Here is a 21,467-nt window from a genome sequence, read left to right as displayed (position 1 = left end):
AACAACGTGACCGACTTAATGCCACTAAACTATACACTTAAATATGGTTAAAATGGTAGATTTTATGCCATGCATATTTTACCACAATTTTTAAAAAAGGAATGACGTCCTGACACAAGCTACAACATGCATGAACCTTAAAAACATGCTCAGTGAAAGAAGCCAGAACAAAAGACCAGATATTAAATGATTCCATTCATATGAAATGTCCGGAACGAGGCAATCCGCAGAGTGGGTGCCTAGGGCCGGGGCAGAAGGGGGCTAACGGCGACAGGGTTTCCTCTCGAGGTATGAAATTGTTCTAAAATTGACTGTGGTGATGGCTGCACATACCTGTGGATATATTAAAAACCCTATGCTGGAACTTACCTGGCAGTCCACTGGTTAAGACTCTGAGCTTCCAATGCAGGGGATGCGGGTTCAATCCCTGGTGGGGGACCTAAGATCCCACATGCTGCACGGCCAAAAAAAAAAAACAAAAAAACCCATATACCAAAAACCACTGAATCCTACAATTTAAGCAAGTGAACTATGTGATATGTGAACTATATCTCAATGGTTTAGAAAGGAAAAAAAAAAAATCTCATTTTTCTTCACCAGTGAAACTTGTATGTGCTTCTACAGAAACAACGTTTCACAGATGTAAATAAAAGTCATTTTAAAGAATATTTTTCAACAGCTTATTTAAAGAAAAGCAATCATGGCATCTGGGAACCTCTGCCAGGAATAAGGACCTACTTTCCCAGGAGGCAAGCTAGCTGTCGACCCCAGCTCAGGAAGACACAGGAAGCAGGCAGGCGCAGACACAGAAGGGCAGCCTTCTCCTTTCCCCTCCACTCAGGCCCGCGCCCCAAGCGCATGGCTTGTCACAAGGGCCTGCCACAGCCAGGCACAGCCAGCACGGGCTTCTGGCTACCAAGCAACAGGAAAAGCATGACATCAGTTAAAAGCCCTAGTTTTCCTTCCTGTCACATACTCTCGAAAGCTCAGTCCACGGCGAGAGCAAACAGATGAACTACTGTTCTAAGCTGTGTAACTCGATTCAGTTTATCCCCAGAGTCCCAAAGAAGGAAAGCAGGCCGGCTTGGCCACAAACAAGCCCACAACCTGGAAATCCTTCATTTCTTGTATTATCTGTAGCCGCTCACCCAATAGGCCCTAGTGGGAAGAAGTAAAACATGGATGATTTTTAAGTGACAATCAAAATAAATGAAACAATGTCATTGTCACAGATGACCCAAACTGTCAGAAAACACCTAGAAAAATGTCAGACACTAATGAGCTAAATAATACGACTAGGAAGAAGATACGATGGGAAGATACGCCACAGAATGACAGCAGAAATACAACAGCCAATTTACCATGGGATTTGTCAAGAATATCCTTCCAAGTAAAACCCCAGGAACGCTCAAGGATTCCAAAGAAGTCTGAAACTTCAACCTTTTTCCCATGTGGCAGAAGATCTTTATAATAAACATACATGTCATAATTAAACTTAGGCGGCACAGACATACTCACATAAGCAAAATATCAAATAAGATGAGAATAACGTATTTATTTCATATTCAACATATGTAAGCAAGCCATGGCAGGTAGGACACTGAAAAGAGAAGTCACGGCTGGCGGGAATTCTAACCAGTGCCCTAGGGATCCAGCTGAGTGTGCGTCCCTAATCCTCACCCCACAGGTCCCTCAAACAGTACCAATGGAATAACGAGCAGAACAGAGCTGCTTTTACAGACTGCTGATGAGATGCGAAAATCATAATTTCAATTTCTCTTGATATACAGCTTATCAAGAATTAACTTACAATTGAGAATAATTTGACTCATCAAATGACAACATACATAGAACATAAAGGATATTGGAAAAGAAACCATGCAAAAACAAAGAACCAACTCCAAACTGAAGAACCAAAAGGCTAACTGGTTTATACGCTGAAGAAAATGGATTTGTGAAAACAGAGCCACAAAGCAGTTGCTTGGTAGTGCTGTGCTGCTCTTGGCACATTCAAGATCACCTACACACCACAAGTGACGAAGGACCTGGGTGACCTGGTGTATTTTTTCAAACTCAATTAAGTTTATCAGTTGTTGAAGCAACTAAACGTGTATTAAATTGTTTGACTTTCAGATTTTAAAAGCCAGGTTCCAAAAAGTTGTGTGTACATGAATCTGAAAGACCCCCCCCCCAAAATAAAAAAGACAACTACTTTCCCAAATTCTATTATTCAAATATAACCACTTTGAACACTGTAGTATATATTTTTTCTTGTCATTTTCCTAAGCTCCTTTTCCCAATTTCTTTCTTTTTATTAAAATTGGGATCATGGGACTTCCCTGGTAGCACAATGGTTGAGAGTCCACCTGCCGATGCAGGGGACACGGGTTCGTGCCCCGGTCCAGGAAGATCCCACATGCCGCGGAGCGGCTGGGCCCATAAGCCATGGCCGCTGAGCCTGCGTGTCCGGAGCCTGTGCTCCGCAACAGGAGAGGCCACAACAGTGAGAGGCCCGCGTACCGCAAAAAAAAAAAAAAAAAAAAGGGATCACGGTGAATATACTGCTCTACAAAGTTCATTTTCCACTTATATTATGAGCATTTTCCCTCAATTCAGCATTAAAAACATCATTTTTAATTGTGCATGGAATTTCACCTTAAAGATACAGCATGGTTTAACCAACTGCCTAATGCTAAAGACAGAGTTTTCCTATTATTTTTTACTTCTACACACAACTCTACAAATGTATACCTATACGTCAATCTTTATGCACAAGATTGCATAAATCTTGAGGAGACCCTTTAAAGCTGGGTTTTCTGGACCAAAGGGCACTACCATTTTACAATTTCTTGATGCCTACTGCCAAAGTGTCCTAAAACAGAGTCACACCGGTTCACTCTTCACCTGGCAGTGGTGTCAGAACTCCTGTCTCATATCTCGTTTGACCTGTTTTTTAATCAATTAAAACTTGATATTATCAAAAATATAATTTTTTTTAAAACATTAAACTGCTAGTGAAGATAATGAAATTTTTTAATGCTTCAAGATATACATAAAGTTAACAAATGGCATGAAATATTTTAAAGTTAAAAACTTATTGCAAAGGGAATATTTGTAAGTACATCAATAAGGGAAAAATAGTTAATGAAAATAAACTATGAAACATACTGAAAGTTAGCAACTTTATTTAAATGGATTTCTTTTTTTTTTTTTTTTTTTCCGGTACGCGGGCCTCTCACTGTTGTGGCCTCTCCCGCTGCGGAGCACAGGCTCCGGACGCGCAGGCTCAGTGGCCATGGCTCACGGGCTCAGCCGCTCCGCGGCATGTGGGATCCTCCCGGACCAGGGCACGAACCCGTGTCCCCCGCATCGGCAGGCGGACTCTCAACCACTGCGCCACCAGGGATGCCCTTAAATGGATTTCTTGATGTACGCCTTAGTGATTCTATGCTAAGTAACTTCCCCCCAAACTGATAAATGTCAATTCTTTACCTGCCTCAAATGAAGCGATAATTAACTGCACTAATCATTAAGAGGAGAAAAGAAAACTGGAAGATGTAGAACAGTAGATAATCTAAAATTTTAGTTGATCCAGAAACAGGTCAAAGAAACTATCACAGTTGGCATCGTATTGATTGTAATTTTATTTATTTATTTATTTATATTTTTTAAAACAAGCCCACAACCTGGAAATCCTTCATTTCTTGTATTATCTGTAGCCGCTCACCCAATAGGCCCTTTTTATTTTTCAATTAATTAATTAATTAATTAATTTATGGCTGCGTTGGGTCTTCGTTGCTGTGCGTGGGCTTCGCACTGCAGTGGCCTCTCCTGTTGCGGAGCACGGGCTCTAGGCACGCGGGCTTCAGTAGCTGTGGCTCGAAGGTTCTAGAGCTCAGCCTCAGTAGTTGTGGTGCACGGGCTTAGTTGCTCCGCGGCATGTGGGATCCTCCCGGACCAGGGCTCGAACCCGTGTCCCCTGCATTGGCAGGTGGATTCCCAACCACTGCGCCACCAGGGAAGCCCGACTGCAATTAATTTTAAAAGAACCCTGAAAAATTCCACAAAATCATTTCAAAACAAGAACCACTCCACGAAACTAAGATCTGGCATTTGATGCTACTTCCTCTCAAAGTTCCTCGCAGCAGGAAATATCATCACGCCTTCCTGGTGTGAAAGTTCTTCTTAAAATAGAAGCCTAGATGACAACTGGTTACGTACGGTCAAACATGAACCAAAGGCTCCATGACTCACAGGATTATTAACCCCCCATACGTGAACCACCCTACTGCAAGTACACCTGTCACAAAAAATGCTCTAACGTTTCAGCACTTAGACCAAATACACAGGTTATAAAAGACTTCAAAATTCTGTTCTAAAGATCAGAATCTTATTTCAGAATGAAACAGAATTTTAACACCAATGCAAAATGGTGGTTACCTCTGGGCAAAAGAAGGGAACCCGAAGCCAAATGTTCAGATTTGATAAAGCTATTTTATTATTTTCAAAATTTTATTCTTTACTACTTTATAAATGTTTGTAATTTTTAATAAAGACAGGTTGTTTCACATAAAACTTTATGGCATCTAATACACAATCACCAGCATATACTATAATGAACTCTTCTCAAAAATCAGTTGGTAATTTAGTATATGTATAAAACCAAGATCACTGGAAGCAAGGGGAAAAAAGGCGCTGGTAAGGGCTTCCCTGGTGGCGCAGTGGTTGAGAGTCCGCCTGCCGATGCAGGGGACACAGGTTCGTGCCCCGGTCCGGGAAGATCCCACGTGCCGCGGAGCGGCTGGGCCCATAAGCCATGGCCGCTGAGCCTGCGCTCGCTCTGCAACGGGAGAGGCCACAACAGTGAGAGGCCCGCGTACCGCAAAAAAAAAAAAGTTGCTGGTTAAAAGATCACAATGGGTCAAAGCAACAATAATCTTGTCCAATATCCTCTCAAACTCAATAGGGATATTTGTTGGGGTCTGTGGAGATCCTCTGACAGAGGGCTCAAAAGATCAGTGACATCTTCAAAAAGTTAAATGTTGAGTTACCAAATGACCCAGCAATTTCACTCCTAGACAGATACCCAAGAGAAATGAAAACATATGTCCTCACAAACACTGAACACAAATGTTTATAATAGCCAAAAAAGGGGAAGAATCCAAATGTCCATCAATTAATGAATGAATAAACTGCGGTGTATCAAGCAATGAAATATTATTCAGCCATAAAAAGGAATGAAGTACCAATACATGCTACAACACAGATAAACCTAGAAAACATGATGCTAAGTGAAAGAAACTGGTCACAAAAGGCCATGCATGTTGTATGAGTCCATCTATATGAAATGTCCAGAAGAGACAAATCCATAAAAAGTAAGTAGATCAAAAAAATAAAAGTAGATCAGTGGTTGCCAGGAGCTAGGGAGAGGGGAGAACAGGAAGAGAACGCTAATGGTATAGGGCTTCATTCTGAGGTGATGAAAGTGTTCTGAAAAAACAGCAGTGATCGCCGTATAACTCTGTAAAAATACTAAAAAACACTGAACTGTACCATTTAAAAGGGTGAATTTTATATTACGTGAATTACATCTCAATAATGCTATTTTTTCCTTTCTAAACCAGTGATAACTTGCCTTAGTTTATTAAATCGACCATTCATTGATTTATTTGAACCTATGAATGACCGTCCTCTTAATATTAAGCTCCGTGTGTATGATTCATGGCAATCACCATTTGATTAAAATGTGCTCCCAAGTAGTGAACACTTCCAATGAAACTCTAGACCCTAGGAGAAATCAAGCCCTCAAAAAGATGCCTCTGATATTAGGATCTGGAAAAAGAAGCAGCATTACTAAGGACTTTGGAATGAGAGAAGTTACCGAGTTTCAGGAAACCTCTGTGGTTACACTGGGTTTCCAGCTTCCCACACCTACCTGTAACTCTATTTGGAGGTGGCACCTGTCCCCCACCAGCACGACCAAAGGTGCTTCCCTCTGGTCCTGGCCATACACTTCTTTTTCTCCTCCCCACGTATCTTTCTGCGGCCTACTCCTGCAGCCCCCCAGTTTGAGGCCTGTCAGGGAGGGCTCACACACACACACACAGTCCACCGCCTTCTCCACTCTCCCACGACCTGGTTTCCACAGCCCAGGCACCTTCCACCATCCAGGCCATTGTCAAAACCATCAAGAGAAAAGATTCCAGAATAAAGCCTGGGGAGGGAAGGTTTGCCAACGCTGGCCTCCCGTGCCCTTTGCCCTCCTCCTGCCGATTGGCTCACTTCAGTGCTGTTCATAATCTCTGGACTTTTCAAAGTTTTAAAATTATGCTTCAGTAGTTGTGAACATCTCTGAACCAGGTGGCTTCCACAGTACACTTTATGCAGCATCCTGAATTCCACCCCTGCGCTGGCAGGCCAAACGCAACGCAGGAAAACTAAGAGAGGAAGACTCGGAAGAGATGAAATTTCCAGTAGCCTATGTGCAGGGGAGAGCAGTAAAAGGCCACAACCATAACTTCAGGCATTAATTACCTGCCATCGTATGTACACCCTACAGAATCCTACTCACCCTTATTCACAGTCCAAAACGGACAAAGGGTGACTCACAAACCAGGTCTGTTCGCAGTTCTCATCAGTAAAACAGGGTCCCTGAAAAGGTCAGACACCTGGGGGGACCCCTGCCTTCTCCACATGACTCGTCTATATGAATGTCACTTGGCCCTGGACTGTGACAGGATGCCTGCCTGCTGAGGTTTCTAACCCATGGGAGCACTGACTGGACCTCAGGGGAGATATGCCACTTGACTTTATTACTTACCTAAAATACAGGACTCGTCAACACGCTCAAGGTCATTTGAAGTCCTTGCCAGACATCATACTCTCAGGATACTTTTGCACATACCTTGCAAGCAATAGGTACTATGGTAGAGAACTGCTTATCACAAAAAATCTGGGCAAAAATAGAGACAGGTGTATGTTATCTCTGCCTAAACTGAAGTGCACACCTGAGTGACTAGCTGAAATAACCATCATACTGTGTTAGAACTAGACAGGAGTCACCACTTATTAACACTTTAACTCCTGGCAAGCTACTCAGCCTCTCTGAGCCCCTGGGGTTAAGAATTCCTCTCCCTTGGGGCTTCCCTGGTGGCGCAGTGGTTGAGAATCTGCCTGCCAATGCAGGGGACATGGGTTCAAGCCCTGGTCTGGGAAGATCCCACATGCCGCGGAGCAGCGAGGCCCGTGAGCCACAACTACTGAGCCTGCGCATCTGGAGCCTGTGCCGTGCAACAGGAGAGGCCGCGACAGTGAGAGGCCCGCGCACCGCGATGAAGAGTGGCTCCCGCTCGCCGCAACTAGAGAAAGCCCTCGCACAGAAACGAAGACCCAACACAGCCAAAATAAATAAATTAAAAAAAATAAATTAAAGTAACTTTCATCTTAAAAAAAAAAAAAAAGAATTCCTCTCCCTGAGGCTCACTGCCCAGATTAACGTAGTACCTGAGCACTTAATGAATGGAATCTTTTATTACCATGATTAACTTAACAAAGCAGAAGTTCTAGCATTCAAACTGTCCTGAAAAGATCAAATGTTATTTCAATTAAAATATAACACTATATGGCTATTCAAAAGAATAAGGTAGCTCAATAAATACCAATCTAAAACAGTTTCCAAGACACAGTGCTGCTTTTAGTGCAAAAAAAGTGATCTACTGTTAAGTATTAAAGAGGGAGGGGAAGCTACACATTCTCAGCCCCTCGCACAGGGCCTAGCACATTGCAGCTCTCAGTGTTTGCTGAAGAAACGAATACACCCACATATACTAATGTATGCATGACATCTCTCTGGAAGTGCTTGCTTCTAGGGAGAGGCGCTGGGGTCAGAGGTGGGAGAAAGACACCCTTTTGTAATGTTTGAATCTTAAAGCCAGTACACTGATTATCTACTCAAAGATTTTTTTTCTTTAACAAAATGAGCAAAAATAACCCTTGTTTTTTTCCAACTGTCCTCTGTAATCCCTTCACAAATAAAAGGAATGAATGCTCAAGGAGGGAGCTATCCCACTCAACTGATCTCCTGGTTAATCATCAGGTCGGTATGAAGTACCATCCTAACCACAAGATAATTAGAGGCTAACAAATAAAACACTCTTGTGGAAAATCTAAAAACTCTTTGTACCTCCCTCCGTTCCTGCCTTAAATATAGGGTGGCAAATGTGATGTACCTGTTCATGTTTCAAGCCCCTCACTGGCCTGGGGCCCTTATTCTGAACATGAAATATCACTACAGAATGCTAGGGAGGTTAAGACACACACAGAGGAACTCAGATGTGAACGGCTTCCAAGGCAGGCCAGGGAATGTTCTTAATGCTTAAAGTAATATTGCTTTTTCTTATTTTCACACTTTCTCTTAAAAAAAATTAAGGAAAATGTTTAGTAACTTGGGCTCCAGTTAATTGAAACTTTCCTGCTAATTTCTTTACTCTAGTCACATAACAGATAATACCCTGTGTACGTTTCAGGATTTTTAGCCCCAGGCCTCATTTTCAGCCCTGAACTGCCTGACTGAGCCCTTTAAAAAGCCAAAATGTTTTTCACTGATATCAATCTATAATAGTAATGATCAATTTGTTTCTTGGTGACTTTTCCAACCTCCAACTTTAGAGGCAGTTCTAGGTTTAGGCAAGTTGATTCTCTCCTCCCCCAACTCATCTTTTTCTACGTTAGCCCCACTGTTCCAGAACCTGAAGCGTAATCCTTTCCAACAGAAGTCGACTGTGTTAGACAGTGAAGCATCTTGGGGAAATTTACATGTTACCTAAACACAGGACAAACCCCAAAACCCTGGTAAGGCACAAAATCAATCAAGATCCTCTTAACTTGCTAACAGGTCACTACAATTCAAACAGGTTACTCTCACATTTGGGATAAAGTACAGTTAATTTCCAGACTTAATGGCAGTGGAGATTTTCAAGGAGGGAGAAGAAAATGAACATTTCCCCGCCATGAGGCAAATGAGGAAACACTCCTGACTTAAAGGTCTATCAGCCCTGACTTAAAGGTCTATCAGCTCACCACTTATGGCACAGCTGTACTTTACCCAGGAGGTCAGAGGTGGCAAGAGGGCTCCCCACTCAAATACAGAGAGGACTCAACCATAACGCAGAGAAGCAAAGGAAGGTGGCTGGGCCACAGCAACTGTAAAAACTATCCTTCCAGCTCCCCACCTTCTAAGGCTCAGTCCTCAGGGTGGGACCACGGTACGGCCCTTCCCTCACCACTCCCTCTCCAGCCACGAAGCTGCGGGGCAAGATGGCATCTTGGTTCCTGGCCGCTTCACAAATCCTCCCAGACTGTTCATCCACCTTGTGAAAAACACCGAATGCTACTGGCAGGTGTTGGCTATAAAAACTATCATTCAAGTTTGCTTGCTCTGAAAAGTTCTCATAGATTGAAAATATACTCCATGTGTAGAAAGGAGGTCAAATCCAAGTCAAAGATAAGGCCGAACAGTCCAGTAGATGTGGTCCATTCGTGCTGTGTTGTGTGTCACTTTAACACGGCAGCAGGAAGCTGGTCTACACGGGGCAGGTCCTGGGCACTTGGGAATGTCACACCCTGTGCTTCAAGTACTCAGTGTGTGACAGGAAGTAGTTGGTAATTTTAACTACAAGTGATAAAGTGAATGCAGGGGAGAGAGCCTCTGCACTATTGTGTGCACTCTCTTTGCCCCACAGAAACAATTTTTTAAGTTTTGGAGTAAAATCACTTCACTAGATAGTGGTCTACTGTATAACATAGTTTTTATTTTAGCAACATGTATTTAATACAAGTAGCTTTACAAATGGCTTGTATCCTTTATTTGTAGACTTATCAGGTCTTAACGAGGTTGTTTCTGTTTTATTCTGCAGCATTCTACATGGGGAAAATGCATGCTGTAGTGATACAACAAGTTGGTGAAGTGCCCAAGGTCTTGAAATATGCCATTCCTCACGTCAAACATCTAGATTACTTTTTTTTCCAATATTTAAGTTGAGGTGAAACACACATAACATACAATTTGCCATCTTAAACATCGGTAAGTGTACAGTTCAGTGGCATTAAGTACATTCACATTCTTGTGCAACCATCACCATCTTCTACCTCCAGGACTGCCCATCCCATAAAGCTGACACTCCGTGCCCTTTAAACACTAACGCCCCATTCCCCATCCTCCAGCCCCGGGCACCCACCAGGATACTGTGTCCCTATGAATCTGACTTCTCTAGGGACCTCACAGCAGTGACATCATACAATATTTGTCTTTTTTGACTGGCTTATTTCACTTAGCAGAACGTCCTCCAGGTTCAGCCATGTTGTAACGTGTCAGAATCTCCTTTTTATCAAAGCTGAATAATATCTGATTACAGGTATATGCCACACTCTGCTCGTCCATTCATCCATCAAAAACATCTATGTATTTTTAACCATTTGGAAAAGGAGTCCATCTAGGTGAGTCAGCTCAGACAACGAGAAACCTGAGACACTGCCTGCTCCAGAGAAGCCTTTAACACAAAGGTTTTCACCTGCTAAACCGAGATGGGAAATTTCTCGTCTGCACCTAACCAACTGTACTTTGCTGAAAACCAAAAAAGCCACTGAAACCTCTGCAAACTGTCCACAAGTAACATGGCGCAAAGCCCAGCACACACAGGACTTAGTCTCCCTAAGGTTCAGGGCCTGCAAGGAAAATAGAAGACAGCGTAATATCAAAAGAGCTACTGAATTTAGAGCACAAACAAGAAAAAAGGAGACCTTTGCAAAATTTCTTCTAACCATCTAAAATTCAACTTGAAACGACCACAGCTCAGGGGGAAAAAAGCACTTCAGTAAAATGACAGTATAGTACACAGTAATCAGGAACAGGTGTCAACTCCCAGCTCTCTCAACACCAAGTCTACAGGCACAGTTACGAGAACAGGCTTTGTCCCAGGTGGGCTGCTGGCTCTGCAGACAGCTGCATGGTCTTGGGCAAATTACTCTGTAAGATGGTGTAAGAGTATCTAGTAGGGGTCTGTGAAGATTACAGGAGATAATGTCAGTTGTTTATTATCAATCTTTAAGAGTGTGTGGGGGCTTCCCTGGTGGCGCAGTGGTTGAGAGTCCGCCTGCCGATGCAGGGGATGTGGGTTCGTGCCCCGGTCCGGGAAGATCCCACATGCTGCGGAGCAGCTGAGCCCGTGAGCCATGGCCGCTGAGCCTGCGCGTCCGGAGCCTCTGCTCCGCAACAGGAGAGGCCACAACAGTGAGAGGCCTGCGTATGGCAAAAAAAAAAAGTGTGTGGGACAGCTTCCCTGGTGGCACAGTGGTTAAGAATCCGCCTGCCAATGCAGGGGGCACGGGTTCCAGCCCTGGTCCTGGAAGATCCCACATGCCACGGAGCAACTAAGCCCGTGAGCCACAACTACTGAGCCTGCGCTCTAAAGCCCGTGAGCCACAATTACTGAGCCCGTGTGCCACAACTACTGAAGCCCGCATGCTGCAACTGCTGAAGCCCTTGCGCCTAGAGCCCGTGCTCTGCAACGAGAAGCCACCGCAATGAGAAGCCCACGAACCACAATGAAGAATAGCCCCCGCTCGCCGCAACTAGAGAAAGCCTGCGCACAGCAACGAAGACCCAACACAGCCAAAAATAAATAAATAAATTTATTTAAAAAAAAAAAAAGAGTGTGCAGGACAGAGAAAAGCTCGGTCTTCAGTCCTCTGCTCCAGGCTGCTCAACCTCAGCACTGTCCACATTCAGGGCACGGAGAGGAAGTGCTGTCCTGAGCACTGTAGGATGTTGAGCAGTATCCCTGCCCTCTACCCACTAGATGCCAGTAATACCACCACCACCACCACCACGAAATCGTGACAATCAAAACTGTGTCCGGGGGCTTCCCTGGTGGCACAGTGGTTGAGAGTCCGCCTGCCGATGCAGGGGACGCGGGTTCGTGCCCCGGTCCGGGAGGATCCCATGTGCCGTGGAGCGGCTGGGCCTGTGAGCCATGTCCGCTGAGCCTGCGCGTCCGGAGCCTGTGCTCCGCAACAGGAGAGGACACACGGTGAGAGGCCCACATACCGCAAAAAAAAAAAAAAAAAAAAAAAAAAATGTGTCCGGACATTACCAAATGTCCCTCAGAAAGTATTTCTAAAATACCCATTTCAAGCCACCAACCTTAGCATCCTTGGGACACAGCACACCTCTGCCTCCTCTTCCCACGTGAAAGGTCCTTCCACCTCTCAGAGTTCAGGGATGCTCCCACTTTCTCCACAAAGTGCCCCACAGCCCTTCTAGCCCACATGGACCTCCTGGGCCTTATGTTTTTATTGTTTCATCACCAGGCCCTAGACTACTGTGATATTCAACAAAAAAAGTACTAGGCACAATGAGATGATTGAATGTTGATTTACAGGGAGATGGCAGTCTGGTTGTGGATGCAAGATGGGCTAATGCAAAGCTAAAGATGAGGGCTGTCCTAGGGCGGTAAAAGATTCCCTGCCAGTGGACAGAGGATGGTGAGATCATGGAGGGAGTCTAGGCTGACTGCCAGGCTCCGCCAGAGAGGAAACCAAGGAAGGAGACGGTGGGCATAAGGGTCAGAGATGAGCAAGCCAAGAGACTAGACTGAAGAAAAGAACTCCTGGAGTTAATAAGCAATTATAGCATGGTTATGCGATACAAGGTTAATATACAAAAATCAGTTGCTTTCCTGTATACCAGCAATGAACAAGTAGACAATGAAATTAAAGACGTGTTACCATTTACATTAGCACCCCCCCCAAATTAAATACTGAGGTATAAATCTAACAAAATATGTACAAGATCTATATGAGGAAAACTACAAAATTCTAACGAAAGATATCAAAGAACTAAATAAATGGAGAGATATTCCATGTTTGTGAACAGGAAGACTCAATATTGTCAAGATGTCAGTTCTTCCCTACTGGATTTATAGATTCAATGCAATCCCAATAAAAATCCCAGCAAGTTACTTGGTGCATATCAACAAACTGATTCTAAAGTTACATGGAGAAGCAAAAGACCTAGAACAGCCAACTCAATACTGAAGAAGAACAAAGTCTGAGGACTGATCGTACAGATTTCAAGACTTACTATAAAGCTACAGGAATCAAGATAGCGTGATACTGGCCAAAACAAAAAAAACAGACAAATAAATCAATGGAACAGAATGCAGAGGCCAGAAACAGACCCACATCAATACAGTTAACTGATCTTGACAAAGAGCAAAAACAATACTGTGGAGAAAGGATAGTCTTTTCAACAAATGGTGCTGGAAGGACTGGACAGCCCCAGCCAAAAAAATGAAATCTAGACACAGACCTTATACCTTCACAAAAATTAACTCAAAATGGATCATTGACCTAAATGTAAGATGCAAAACTATAAAACTAGAACATAACATTAAAGAAAATCTAGTTCATAACATTAAAGAAAATCTAAAAAACTAGAACATAACATTAAAGAAAATCTAGGTGATGATGTTTTAGATACAACTTCAGAGACATGATCCCTGAAAGAAATAACTGATAAGCTGGACTTCATTAACATTAAAAAATTCTCCTCTGCAAAAGGCACTATCGAGAATGCAAAGCAAGCCACTAATTGGAAGGAAATATTTGCAACAGACATCTGATAAAGGACTATTATCCAAAACATTCAAAGAACTCTTGAAATTCAACAATAAGAAAACAACCTGATTAAAAATGGGTGGGGGCTTCCCTGATGGCGCAGTGGTTTGAGAGTCCGCCTGCCGATGCAGGGGACGCGGGTTCCTGCCAGACCGGGTTCGTGCCCCGGTCTGGCAGGATCCCACATGCCGCAGAGCGGCTGGCCCCGTGAGTCATGGCCACTGAGCCTGCGTGTCCGGAGCCTGTGCTCCGCAACGGGAGAGGCCACAACAGTGAGAGGCCCGCGTACCGCAAAAAAAAAAAAGGGCGGAAGATCCAAGCAACACCTGAGCAAGGAAGATACACAGATGGCAAGTAAGCATAGGAAAAGATGCTCAACATCATTTGCCATTAGAGAATCACAAATTAAAACAAGATACTACTACACACCTAGTAGAATGGCCAAAATCCAGAATACTGAGAACACCAAATGCTGGAGGATGTGGAACAACAGGAACTCATTCACTGCTGGTGGCGATGCAAAATGGTGCAGCCCCTTTGGAAGATGGTTTGGCAGCTTCTTACCAAACTAAACATACTCTTACCATATAATCCAGCACCTGGGCTTGTTGGTATTTACCCAAATGAACTGAAAACATGTCCAGAGAAAAACCTGCACACAGATGTTCATAACAGCTGTATTCCTGTCAAAACTTGGAAGCAATCAAGACATCCTTCAGGGACTTCTCTGGCGGTCCAGTGGTTAAGATTTCACCTTCCAATGCAGGGGGTACGTGTCTGATCCCTTGTCGGGGAGCTAAGATCCCACATGCCTTGGGGCCAAAAAACCAAAACACAGATCAGATATCCTTCAGCAGGCAAACGGATAAACCGTGGTACGCCCATACAATGGAATATGATTCAGCACTAAAACAAAATATGTTATCAAGCCATGAAAAGACACAGAGCAAACTTAAATGCATATTATTAAATGAAAGAAGACAATCTGAAAAGGCTATACTGTATGATTCCAACCATATGACATTCTAGAAAAGGCAAAACTATGGAGACACTAAAAAGATCAGGGTTTGAGGGGAGGGAGGGATAAATCGGCAGAGGACAGAGGACTTTTTGGGCCACGAGGCTATTCTGTAGGATCCTACAATGGTGGATATAGTACCCATCATTATACATTTGTCCAAACCTGTACAAGGTACACCGCCAAGAGTGAACCCTAATGTAAACTGTGGACTTTGGGTGATAATGATGTGTCAGTGTAGGTTCGTGGACTGTGACAAATGTACCACTGCAGGAGAAGAATGATGTCAACAGTGAGAGGCTGTGGGGGGAGGGGGGTATAATGGGAACTCTCTGTACTTTCTGCCCAATCTGGTTGTGAATCTAAAACTGCTCTAAAAAAAGTTAAGTTAATTTTTTTTAAAAAAGAAGTAAGGCCCCTTAAGGGACCAAATTTTCACAGTGTGTAGTAAAAACAAAGTGTAAATGAAACTTTATCTTGAAAAATGAAACAGAATTATTTATGTCTTTACATGTAACATAATTTAGATCATCGAAGTAACTATGTACATATAAAGGAAATCAAGTAGGGAGTTTTGGCATAATTTTTCCAAAACCCTTTAAGATAGCACCATAAAGCACAATTCACTCCTTCTTTGACTTTTACTGTATACTTTTGCAAACACAGCTGAGGACTTTGCCAGTCTTTTCAAGGCCCTCTCTGTCTTTTGATATTTAAATGATCTGATTTTGAAGGGCCCATGGTACCATCTATCCTATCATTTCTCAACTCGTAGTGGGTCTGTGGGGAGATGTGTGTAAAACTTTAATAGTCCACAAACATTTCTTTCATCAAACTTCATGATATCTTGCATCTTTTGCAAGATTTACAATTTCATTTCACAACTCACTGTGACTGTGCTATCCACCAGCAATGAGCGTGATAATAACAAACATTGATTTGATGGGCAGAGACAGAAGCTAGTGTTCAGCTGTGATGTCCGGGCATGGACAAAATTTCCAAGTGGTCAGTACATTAATGACAATTTTCATGTTACAGTAATTTTTATCTTTCCCTATACCACTCATAGCTGGAGGAACTCAGGCAACCAGTAGTCTGATTACAAAGAGCCCTATCATCACATTAGGAGGACAGCAAAGAAGCCAATTTAAGCGAAAATCCAGGTGCTAAAGTCAGGCACTCTTCTACTACTGGAGATACAAAGATGAATACGACATGCCCTCTAGGAATTCAATCTAACAGACTTGAACGAATGAACACACATAATGTGGTAAGTGCTGTGACATAAAGATGTGTATGCATGAAGTGGTATGGAAGAAACCTAAATGAGGAAGAAACTAATTCTCTCTGGCTCTCTAAGTTAGGCCTTGAAGGAGGTATTTTAAAAGCAGACACCAGGGGGTTTCCCTAGTGGTGCAGTAGTTAAGAATCCGCCTGCTGGTGTAAGGGACAGAGGTTGGAGCCCTGGTCCAGGAAGATCCCACATGCCGCGGAGCAACTAAGCCCGCGCGCCTAGAGCCGGTGCTCCGCAGCAAGAGAAGCCACCGCAATGAGAAGCCCACACACCGCAACAAAGAGTAGCCCCCGGTCACTGCAACTAAAAGAAAGCCCATGTGCAGCAACAAGGACCCAACGCAGCCAAAAATTAAATAAATAAATAAATTTATTTAAAAAAAAAAAAAGGCAGACATCAGGCTGCCAGGCAGAGTGTAGGAGCAAAGAAAGGTCTGGAGACTGAAAACACAAAGCTCATTCAAGAAGTGCAAGGACAAGTGTAACTAGCTCACTGTTAGTTGCTGCTGGTTAGGGGAAAGGAATGATTTTAAAACAGCAACAAAAAAAGAACCACCCTGAAAAATTAAGGCTGGGGCCCAAGTATAAACCATGCAAACAAGTTTGGATTTTATTCTCCAGCTACAGGACGCCACAGTAAACTTTTAAACAAAGGAGTCAGGATATTTGAGAAATCCCTGGCAATGGGATACAGAATGGAGGGGGGGTGGCCACCCAAAGCATGGGTGGATATCCACAGGTCCCTCCTGTTACAGGGTCTAAGCAAGGACAGCGGGCCTGGAGCAGACCGGAGGTGTGGGCACAAGAGCAGTTCACTAGGGTTTAGTTGCCACCGAGTGCTGAGGAGGGCTTTCTGAGCCAATGCAAAGGGTGAGAAATAATCCTGAGGCACCAGCCAGCTGCTGTTAATAACTCAAAGAAAAGAAGCAGGAGAAACATATTCCAGGGTGGGGAGGGGCAGAAGGGTCAAGTGTGGGACGGACTGGATGGGCTGCGCTGAGGCGGGCACCCAGCAAAGAGCCGGGGCTGGAGAGACGGATCAGGAACACGTGACAGCCAGAACCTGTACATGGACTGGCTATGGGGGGGCCACTGAATTTCAACCAAGTGTATATCTTTCCCCACTTGAACTACCTCTTTTGCCTTTTTTTTAAAGCTAGGCATCACCCACTTTCCCATATCCTAAATCACCTCTTTTCTCCTTGTTAAACTCATTCCATAACTACATTCTATTCCAGAAAACAGGACTGAGGCAGTGTATCACACCATACAACATTATTTTAAAAGGTCCACCAAACCAAAAGGAAAGCTGTGTCTTCCAAGACCACTGATTCCTGGAGAAAACAAACAAAACATCCTTGATGAAATAAAAATTCATATTTTAAGGCAAGACAAGAAAAATTTAAACATAAAATTTTTCTCTGCCCATTTGGCCTCCTCCCTCCCCTCTGGCATGCATCGCGCATCTACGTTATGTGTTAACCAGACCTCCCCAATGACAGAAACACCTGCTCAACCATAAAGATCAATTTTTCTTCTTCTGGAGCCAACCATGTAACTCCTTTCCCAATCCTGTTAGGGGTCACAATGACCCACCACTCACTCACCTTGCACTTGAAGACATCTTTGGTGAACTTCACATATAATGCCAGTATATTATTTCCCTTAAAGACAGCAACTGGCCCAGAACAGACTGGTCAGACAACCTGGGGTGATACTGGGCCAAACCTAATGGAAGTTCTTAGCTTAAATACTTACTTATGATCTTATTAATGTCACTAGCTATATTACCAGTATTCTGCCTATTTTACAAGATTACTGTTTCTTGCATTACCAAGTGTGTGACTAAGCCTGCAATAAAATTAATGATGATTAGCCAACTTGAAATGATTGACCAAACTTACAGTTCTATAAGACCAACGATTATGATCGTATAGCTCTAGATATGGGAAGAAGCAACAAGAAGCAACCTTTGGGGTTTCCCTGGTGGCGCAGTGGTTAAGAAGCCACCCGCCAATGCAGGGGACACAGGTTCGAGCCCTGGTCTAGGAAGATCCCACATGCCGCGGAGCAAGTAAGCCCGTGCGCCACAACTACTGAGCCTGCGCTCTAGAGCCCGCGAGCCACAACTACCGAGTCCGTGTGCCACAACTACTGAAGCCTGCGTGCCTAGAGCCCGTGCTCCTCAATAAGAGAAGCCCGCGAACCGCAACGAAGAGTAGCCCCTGCTCGCCACAACTAGAGAAAGCCTGTGCACAGCAATAAAGACCCAACGCAGCCAAAAATAAATAATTAAAAAAAAAATTTTTTTTTAAAAAAAGAAGGAAACTTTTCCTGGAGCATAACAGACTACTAAGATAGGTGGTCCAGAGACTTTTCGCTACTGTTAACAGGGCCTAGTCCACTAACAGCACACTGAGTGGCCTATCAACAAAATCTTCCCCTGGCCTGGGAATGAGCATTCTTGACGCAGTGGGACAGACTGGTCACGAAATGCCTCCCAAACCTTGGCTGAAATTACAACCGAAAGGGAAGGGACTGCAGAATAAAGAATCCTGCCCACTATCCAGTTCAACAAGAATCAAATCATTAGCCACTGTAGCTGCTGACTTACAATATACCCTGAAAGGAATTCAGGGCAAAGATCAGGATGAAGTACTCCGTGCCCTCAGAAAAATGACAGAACTGACCCCCAGAGAGATATTATATTTTCTGTAGAAATCTTTTATCCTTGCACCTTCCCACACTTAGAAAGGCACTAACAGCATTAATTAAGAAGTCATTCCTCATGACTAGCAGCCACCTTCCGCTGAGATGTGAGCTCGGCTGCGCGCACCCCCGTGCAACAATCACATATATCTGGGCCTCCCCCTCTACCTCTTCAGAACAGTTCTCAGAGCTCTCGGAGAGGCTGTCTCCGGGTTATAATCCTCAGTCTGACTTGAATAAAATTTTCCATTTCCTTCTTAGACTGACTACCGATCAGTTTTTTCATCGGCATCCTCAAAGCTTTTAGAATGTCAGGTTTGAGCAAAAACACAAAGGTTTATCTAATGAGTGACACTCCCCAGAAAAGCACCTCAAAAACATCTTACAGCTGGATCCAGGGTAGCCGAAACGTTTTCATAGGCAACAGGCAAGAGCACTGGAGTAGGAGGTGGGTTCAAGAGACCTGGCAGCTCACTGTGATGTCAGCACAGAGCCACTGACCTCAGGCAAGTCACTGCCCCTCTACGTTTTCCACTTTACAGCTGGACGACCTGACGATCACATGGCCTCGGATGATCTTCTCGCTGAGAATTTTCAGGCCTAACTAAATGTGATAGTTTGGGAGACAGTTTCATTTCAGGAAAAAAACAAAGGTTTCATTAAGCAATTCTTTGGTTTTCTTTTCCCTTTCTACCTTTATGATTCTCACTGCTCCTAGGCATATCTGTAAGAGAGGCCACAGGCACAAAAAGAAAGTGAAGCTCAGTTAATTTTGCTGCATTTGCGGCTCTGGCGAAGCACTGGGCAGAGAAAAGGAATCAAATGACTAAAACTGGATTTGGGGCTTATCGGTGGCAGCCAGCCAGAGAGCCAGTTTCTAGATACTGCACTCAACCTGGTCAACCAGTTACAAGAAAATTAGCAGAAAAAGAAAACATTTTTTTTTTTTGCAGTACGCGGGCCTCTCACTGCTGTGGCCTCTCCCGTTGCGGAGCACAGGCTCCGGACGCGCAGGCTCAGTGGCCATGGCTCACGGGCCCAGCTGCTCCGCAGCATGTGGGATCTTCCCGGACCGGGGCACGAACCTGCGTCCCCTGCATCGGCAAGCGGACTCTCAACCACTGCGCCACCAGGGAAGCCCAAGAAAACACATTTTTAAAGGTCTCAGTAGAAGTAAGCCCACTAAATGTTAAGTGATCATCTCATGGGAGCAGGATGGACAAAAACCAGTTTATCTTTTGCTGTTAAGTCTGAATACATACACGCTTACTTTTTTTGTAATTTAAACTTATGATTAGTTTTTTTAAGCTTAAAAGAGGGGGGGAAATTCTTTCTACCTCACTCTTAGTTATTTTTTGAGCCACACATCCTAACTTTGGCTGGTCACACACCTACATGTCTGAGCGGTTAGCGGGGAACTAACAAACGTCACCCCTTCACCCCTAACAAATGTCTCTTTCAGTGGGAAAAACCTAATCATGGACTTGAAGAACTAAAAGTAAGTCACCAAGTGATTTTTTTAAGCCAGCCAAAACAGCCCTCCTTCATTCAAGGCCCTAAACCCAAAGGGACTTGCTAGACACAGTTTAAGCTTCTGGACAAAATGTACTTTGTGATTGAACAGTACTGTTCTCCTTAGAAGAGATCTGTTTTGCCACGAAAGCGGCATGTTTTCAACAGCCTGCCTTCTGGAGGGTCTTCGGGGGCCCGTTTCACGGGATTTGGCCTGGATTTCACAAAGGCTCCTGAAAGGTGGCTTCGCGGGTCGCAGAGCCCCCGGCCCCGCCCCCGACCTCAGACTCCGCCCCCGGCCCTCGTCACCCGACCGCGTCCGCGAAGCCCTCCCTCCCTCACGCCCGCCCCGGCGCGCCGCCGACACCGACCTGATGACACTGATGTGGAACTGGTCCTCGCGAAGGCCCCGCCAGGCGCCGGACAGGAACTCCTTGCACCACAGATAGGCCCTGCGCCGCGTCCTGGGCTCGGGCTGATCGTCGGCCGGCGGCGGCGGGGGCAGCGGCAGCGGCGGCGGCGGCAGCGCGAGCTGCGGCTGCCGCCCGCCCAGCTGCTTGGGCTCGAGGTCACTGGCGGCGTCGCGCTGCTGCCCCACGCCGGGCGCCGGGGTCGCGCTGCCGCTGCCGCAGCTCAGCAGCAGCCCGAGCGGCGAGGGCTCCGCCTCGCTCCCGTTGCAGAACTTGGTCTTCATGCCGGGCAGGCGGCCGAGGAGGCGCGGTCGGCCGCAACACGAGAGCGCGAGGCTCAGGATCCGGCTGGACGCCCCCCTCACGGAGACCGGGCGCGGAGGCCGCTCGCCCGCTCGCTGACGGGCAGGCCGGGGGCGGCGGCGGTTGGGGGGCCGGCGGGCGGTCGCGGGGCGGCGGCGGCGGCGTGGAAGCAGCAAGCGGCGGGCGACGGCGGCGCTCGGCTGATTCTGCTGGCCGTGGCGCTCGCTCCTGTACTGCCGCCGCACGAGGAGCGCCGGCCGCGTCACAGCCCGCCCTCGCGCTCGCCGCTGATTGGCCGCCGTCCGTCGGCCTGGCGCATCACAACCGCCTCCGCCCTCGCCACGCCGCCTCCCCATTGGCTGCGGCAGCACACGGCCTCCCCCCGCTGTCTCGTTTCCTGCGGCCTGGGGAGGCGGGGCCTCGAGGGGGCGGAGCGTCGAGCCGGTGGTGGGGTCGCGAGGATGGAGAAAGCTAGCGAGGCGGGGGGGGGCTCCCCGGGGTGGGGGGGCTCCCCGAGTGGGGGCGGGGGCTGCGCGGCCCTTGAACCT

The 21,467-nt window shown here is 45.5% G+C and overlaps 1 protein-coding gene across 5 annotated transcripts in view; it reads right to left on the bottom strand.

Moving 5' to 3' along the window:
• The window catches only part of CHKA (choline kinase alpha), a 62,663-nt gene extending 41,444 nt beyond the window's left edge, over nt 1–21,219 (bottom strand). For 2 of the 5 annotated variants that reach the window (XM_033402418.2, XM_033402419.2), the window contains exon 1: nt 20,578–21,219. In XM_033402418.2, the coding sequence (XP_033258309.2) occupies nt 20,578–20,900 (323 nt within the window). In that variant the 5' untranslated portion in view covers nt 20,901–21,219. The remainder of the gene's footprint in view (nt 1–20,577) is intronic. The other 3 variants (XM_004278032.4, XM_004278033.4, XM_033402421.2) reach the window with 2 other exon arrangements.
• Between the last annotated feature and the right edge of the window lie 248 nt (nt 21,220–21,467).

Source organism: Orcinus orca, chromosome 8 (genome assembly GCF_937001465.1).
Source record: "Orcinus orca chromosome 8, mOrcOrc1.1, whole genome shotgun sequence".
NCBI lineage: Eukaryota > Metazoa > Chordata > Mammalia > Artiodactyla > Delphinidae > Orcinus > Orcinus orca.
Note: the sequence above shows the minus strand (reverse complement) of the source record. Positions and strands in the feature narration are given on the sequence as shown.